The sequence below is a fragment of the Capsicum annuum genome, chromosome 8 (assembly GCF_002878395.1).
Source record: "Capsicum annuum cultivar UCD-10X-F1 chromosome 8, UCD10Xv1.1, whole genome shotgun sequence".
Taxonomy (NCBI): domain Eukaryota; kingdom Viridiplantae; phylum Streptophyta; class Magnoliopsida; order Solanales; family Solanaceae; genus Capsicum; species Capsicum annuum.
Window position 1 is genome coordinate 101,546,433 of NC_061118.1, and position 6,728 is coordinate 101,553,160.

General features: G+C 35.5%; 1 protein-coding gene across 1 annotated transcript; it reads right to left on the minus strand.

The window, feature by feature from the left end:
- Nucleotides 1-1,087: 1,087 nt before the first annotated feature.
- LOC107839042 (3-ketoacyl-CoA synthase 10) lies at nucleotides 1,088-5,430 on the minus strand. The gene is made up of 4 exons (XM_016682382.2): nucleotides 4,707-5,430; nucleotides 3,302-3,927; nucleotides 1,648-2,021; nucleotides 1,088-1,561 (listed from the first exon to the last, which is right to left on the minus strand). The coding sequence occupies exons 1-4, from the start codon at nucleotides 5,106-5,108 to the stop codon at nucleotides 1,350-1,352; spliced, it is 1,614 nt and encodes a 537-aa protein (XP_016537868.1). The 5' UTR covers nucleotides 5,109-5,430; the 3' UTR covers nucleotides 1,088-1,349.
- Nucleotides 5,431-6,728: the final 1,298 nt, after the last annotated feature.

Here is a 6,728-nt window from a genome sequence, read left to right on the forward strand (position 1 = left end):
ATATTAGTAAAGGCCTATTCTCTAAGGTCTCATGAAACTGGGACGTATTCATGGCTGAAAAGAACAAAATCGTAAGAACCATAAACGGTAAAAGGCTGGTTGTGTGACATGTGTTGTCTAGGTGTACATTAAAGCTCGACGGTTCAAAGATATCAAATCTACCGATTGACCGAGTGCATCCGATGCATGTTTACTACGAAAAGTTCAAAGGGAAACCCTTATCCTGATGCAATCAGTCTTTGCTTGATGATCACATATATGTCCATAAAGCTTTACAAAGAATAGTCATTCCCCATTCATGTGGGGGATCATTGGGTTTAATTGGTGTGAATGAAAAATGGAGGGACACAACCTTTTATGAAAAGACATATTATTTTGGAAAAGGAGTGACTGTTTAGATAGTTATGTCTGTTCATAAAAAGACACAATGTTTCGAATGAACAGACATGACTCTTCCAAAGGATACACCTTTTCGGATGAACCATTGCCACCTTTCAGAAGGGGCACTTGATGGCTATATAAAGTTACATTTATCCACAGGTTTTGGTATGAAAAATTTTCTGAAATACAAACTCTTCTTGTCTTCAAAACATTCCTTGTGATCAATCAAATCGTTGAGTGAGTTCGACGAAGCCAATTATTTGAGGTACCACTATAGTTGGATTGAAAGTCATTTTATCCTGGGAGGAAGATTCCAAAACCTCGGGTACAGTGAGGGGAATTATTCCTTAAGGACACTCCGTGAAGTCGGGGAACTTGGCTAATATACATTTCTGTTTCATCTTAATTTCTGAAAAAATAAAACATACTTCTTAGAAAGATCACTTTGATCTTTTGTTGAGGGTGTTGTTGTACTTCATAATGTTTTTATTTTAAACTTGAACTAGTGTTGAAGCTATTGTGTCAAATTACAGATTCTTGTACCCAAAAACATTGAAAAACAACATATTTATGTTTTGTAATTATGAAAAGTTTAATCATGGCCTTATAATTATAGATTAAATCTTATCTATGTGTGATGTTTTGCCCATTGGTATTTAAGTTGTGCTGAGATTGATTCGTAACAATGGAAATTAAATTTAAGAACTGAGCAAGAATGCTGAGATTTTCACAGCACATTTATTTCACAAACTGTCGACAATAACAACGGGACTTATATATGTTTGTTAAACTTGGAACCACTTAATTCTTTGACAATACATGTGATCGACCAGTCAAGATTCTAATCAAATAAGTACCTTTCCATAACACACTTAATTATAAAGCCAATTTTCTTGACTATACATTTATAGTCATATTCATCCCATCTTCTAACTCCAAATAAATCTTCCATGAAATTAAACTCACACTTATTGTGTGATAGACTGTGGGTACCTATCAACGCAATCAAGCCAAGGATTCGTTGAAGGCTTCTTAACACGGCGAATGGCTTTCCAAACAGCACTGTTACATTTAAAACCTGATCCAAATGCAATTTGCCACACACGATCCCCTCTAGTGATTTTCTCCTTAGCCTCCAAATAAGCCAACTCGTACCAAATGCTGCTACTAGACGTGTTACCTGTTGAGACATTATATATAATTAAAATCACGTTCGCCCTAACAATAACTTAACGTGTTATGAGATTGTCGTGTAACTATCATTACCAAATCGATGGAGGGTGGCGCGAGAAGCTTCCATATTCTCCTCACTCAACCCTAAGTTCCTCTGAAGCTCATCAAGAACAGTTTTGCTGGCTGCATACACACAAAAGTGCTCAAAGGCAAGTTTGTAGTCTGGAATATAGGGCTTATTATTGGCCAGCTGGGAAGTGTTGTTATTATTTCCTTTGGCATTCTTATTGCCAAATAAGTGTCTCCAAACTAAGTTTCCAAAGAAGAAGAGTTGTTCTGATAAAGGTAGAACCAAAGGGCCTAATGTGGTAATGTTGGTCTTCAATGCATCTCCTCCAACTTCGACTAAATCTTTGCTTATCTTTAGCCCCTTGTAACGTTGGCTATCTTCTTCTTGATGAATGCACCTGACAAATGCATAATTCGTACTTAACTTTAGCAACAAAGTTTATGCACACGTTAACAAAAAAATTTTGCATTAACAAGATCAATTTTAAGGTAATTAATTACAGGAAATTTTATGAAGGAAAATTAATTTATCAATAATTAAAATGTGAAAATCTAACGAACTTGCTATCACAGATTTAACTACAGAGATAGTGTAAGAATGAACACCCAAGGCCAAGCGTACAACGGATGAAGCTGGATAAACATACATATAACTAATTTGGGGTTATAGTTACTATATAAATATGAAACTAACACAAACAAAAAGCTCTTTGAAATTATTTTAGAGGTTCAATGCCTTTGTAGCTAATTTCTCTCATTATAACAAACAAATCAAATCCTAAAATGAATTTCACAAGCTATGGGTCTCATTTGTATCTTCAGTAATAAAAAGCTACTATGTGTGACCGACATAAAACATAATTATTATAGGATTATGGCATCCTGACAATGGTGTCATATAATCTAATTTTCAACTTGATTTATTTTTATGAGAGAAGAGCTTATTTAAATTAAGCATAATTATTGGCTAGACATTATCTTTCTCATTTTCTTGTCTTCACAGAAATCTCATGTTCAGTTATTACATACACAAAGATTAGATCAACCTAATGAAAAAGGAGGGCAAAATACATCTTTCACCACTTAAATAAGTGCTCAAAACGGCCACTTTTTTCGGTCTATAAAATCTTTATGGCCTATCTATATATCAACTAAAGATATATAGTATAAATAAATAAATAAAACTAGTAAGTGCATTATTTGGTTAGCCTAACTAGTCCTCATTTAAGTCGTTGAATATTAAATTAATCTTTTATAAAAATCTCCACGAGATCTTTAAGAACACGAATGTGAAGATATATATATGTTGGTCCCAAGAATTTAAAGCCATTTATTAGACAGCTGGGACATTATTTATCTGGTTGCAACAATTATGGCTCAACTATATAGTTTGAAATAAAATCTATACCTACCTTTGTGTACCACCTACCTATCTAACATAAATGCACATAGAAATTAAATCTAATTACGGTTAGCTCGCCTTCAAACCATCGTAGGAACAAGTCCCAATAACACTTAAATCTATGAGATTAATACACTAGTACAATTTGAAATGATATCAGACAAAGCAGAGATAATCCTAAATTAAACTTTATCTTCATTTTATTTAAACGTTTAAATCATGAAATGATCACCAATTCGACAAATACAACAATTTTCAGGGGTTATCATCTTTTACCTGAATGCCCGATCATTGGAAGCTTTGTGTGTCCTGACGATGTGCTCGAGGCTGTACTTGGCACGGCGGTAGTCGCGACGACGATTAGAGAGGAGGAGGGCAGAGCAACCCATACGGAAAAAGCAATTGGGAATAAGCATGGATCGCTCTTTACCAGGATACCAATTATATCCAACCATCTCACCACTAACCACTACCGCATAATTATTCGGGTTAGCTTGTAACATGTCACGTGCCAGGTCTAACGCTATTATTCCAGCGCTACAACCCATTCCTCCTAAATTAAAACTAAGAATATTTCCCCTCATTTTGTAGTGATTTATTATCATGGCTGAAAGTGATGGTGTTGGATTGAAAATGCTGCAATTCACCACCAATACTCCGACGTCTTTCGGACGAATTTTCGTCTTCTCGAACAGTTCATCCAGTGCTCCGAACATGACTGTTGATGCTTCAGCTCGGCCGGCTTTCATGGTGGCTGTGTTTTCTGACGATCCAATGACTTTTGGGACGTAGGTTGCATCGCCTATTCCAGAAGATTCTAGAATTCTTTTTTGAAATTCCAGACTTGGCTCATCGAATTTGCCCGAATTTCGTGCTAGCTCGATGAATTGTTCCTTTGTTACCTACCAAGATATTCACATGACATGCATCAATAATGAAGTTTTAAGTAATATACACTAACATTGGGTAGAAGTTTTATACTATCAGTATAATTTAACATATTACGAGAGGTTAAATTACTTACATTTTGAACTACTCTAGATCATATTTGTTACAAACAGTTCCTATGTTTACAATTGACTTAATCTTATGGTGTAAAAGTATTATATACGAGCACAGAGCTTACAGTTGACCATATAAGTTTACCATGAGCTCCTACGTAAAGTAAATTAATTGACTTTTTAGAAAAAAAAAAAAAATAGAGAGCAGGAGAAAAAAAGGGTCAGCTCGCTCTTACGTGCACGAAAATAGAACTTTAAAGAATATTTGATCAAATCTTCAAGTACGATAATTATCATTTACCTTTCATATGATTTTCAGATATCTAGTTCTCTATTTATAAAATTAGTCAACTAATCGTATTTTTACTTCACTCCTAGAAACGGTTAACTAACTCTCTAAACATACAAAAAAAAATCAGATATCTAGTTCTGTGTAGTAGATGATCATGCCTAAAAACAAACAAATAAATTGTAATATCCAGTATAATCTCACCAAATAGGATTGTGGAAGGTTATGGTGTACACAAATCTTACCCCTACCTCGTGGAGATAGAAAGAATGTTGCAGAAAGAACCTCCCTCAAACAAGTCAATTTAATAAGGAAAAGGCAGCCCGATGCAAAACCATCCCGCGTTTATGCACGGTCCGGATGCGGCCATAAAAATAAGGAGTAAAATTACCTTAAGGTCATCACTTGGCTTGTAACATGCAAAATCAAGAAGGTAAATAGGTCTTGGCTTAGACATGATGTAAAGAGAGAGAGTGAAGACAAAGAGTGCCACAAATGACAAAACCGTAGCCAAATCATAACGAGTTGTGCTATCCCAAACTTTCCTCCATAACTCCTCTCTACTTAGGTTGCCAACTTCAGCACTAAAAACCAACACCAACACTGGCAGTATGGCCAAATATATTCCATGTTTTATCAAGTAATGATACCCTAACTTCACATATTTTAGGTTCACTGATTGCAAGAAATCCGGCAAACGCCTCCGTACCCTAACGGAGAATGTTTGAGATCCCCCATCCGATATTCCTCGGTTCACAATCTCCGTCGATAGAAGGTGTTCTTCTCGAGACATAGTTGGAATTGAGACGTAATTGTTTTTTTTTTTTTTCGACTAAACAAAAGGATAGATAGAAATATAGAGATAATGTATCTCTCTTTTATAAGATAATGAAAGGAGGAGAAAGTCTAGGAATATTTATTATGGAATATAGGGTTGGGAGAATGAGGGGGTAGGGAAGTTAGGTGAAGAGAAATTTAATGTGGGCAACCCAACTGAGAGAGGTAGTAGTTGGATGCTAGTATCTATCAACCATAAATTCCTAATAACACATTTATGAAAAAGTAGTTCGAAATTATGCAAATGACTTCATTGCTTTGCATGCACTTGCAATGTGATGCTTACATTTTTGCTGGCAGGCTACTAAAAATACTTTTGTGGAACTACTTTCCACCACCTCTCCTTTTCTTAGTACGTGTGTTATTAGGTGTTTCCAGCTCAATTTCAAGGACAAAGAATTTATTGTTCCTGGAGATGGTAAATGAACGAGTTGGATTAAATTTGAACAATTAAAATGGCCGGGGCATCAAATCAATTAACCGGTCATCAATCAACATGATCCAATTCTCCTAAAGTTGTCTAGCATAAATGGGTCATAGTTACACTCCTTTTTCGTTTGCTTTTTAAAAAGGAATGTGGAAGCTAGGTTGATGTATTTTTTCTTAAACAACTAGCTAAAATACGTTTATTGAAATTTACAAAATTCTCAACCTCTAATTCTTCTGTTGGTTAAACAGTGACTTCTACTAATAGTCTAATACCAAAAAGTATTTACGGTGTCGTTCAAGAGTAGAATATGGCTATCCACTCCACTGAATATCATAACCAAAGCAAAAACAACTTATCCTTGCTCCTATCACATACAAAACTACAAATCCTCACTGGAACAAGACAGCTAACACACAATTTAGATTACATCAAGAAGCAGATAATACTAAGCAAAGCAGTAAAGTTGTAGCAAGGCCTGCTTCCACTTAAGTCTTATCTCTTCCCCGGCTGTGAAGATGCATCACTATCTCCCTGCAAATGTGAGTCTCTTCATATGTTGTGTGCTGAAATCTCCACTGGTTTTTTGAGAAAATTGAAGGAAAGGTGTCTTTTAAATCTTGAATGAAGGATTGGTGACATTGACCAATTTAAAGGGTCAAACATAATTAGGAAACTTGATTAAATTAATTGTGGACTTGATTAATATTTTCAAAACTTTCTAATCTTTTAAAAAATACAAATCAACCCAACCCACACCCCTCTTCAATCCACATCAACCAGTCTCTCTCCCCTCTCTCTCAACAGCTTCTATCAACTCTCTCCCAACCAACAGTTCTGCAAAATTTCTTCCTTCAATTCCTGGCGACTTCAACCTCCGGCGACAAATAGTCGGGCGAGTTCCTTTTCGACTTTCAACCGTCAATCGACGTGAAGGTTTCTCCGGCGACAACAACTTCGAGTTCTTCGTCGTCCCATTCTTCTTTCACGAGTAAAAAGTTATGTCTTTTTAGTTATGAAAAAATAGAGAAATTTGAGCCAACTTCTCTTCTAGTATTGGTCAACAATTTCAATATTTCTTGCTTAAATTTGAAATGTGGACTGAATTAAACCCTAATTTCTGGCATTTCTTCTTCTTGTTGTCGAACT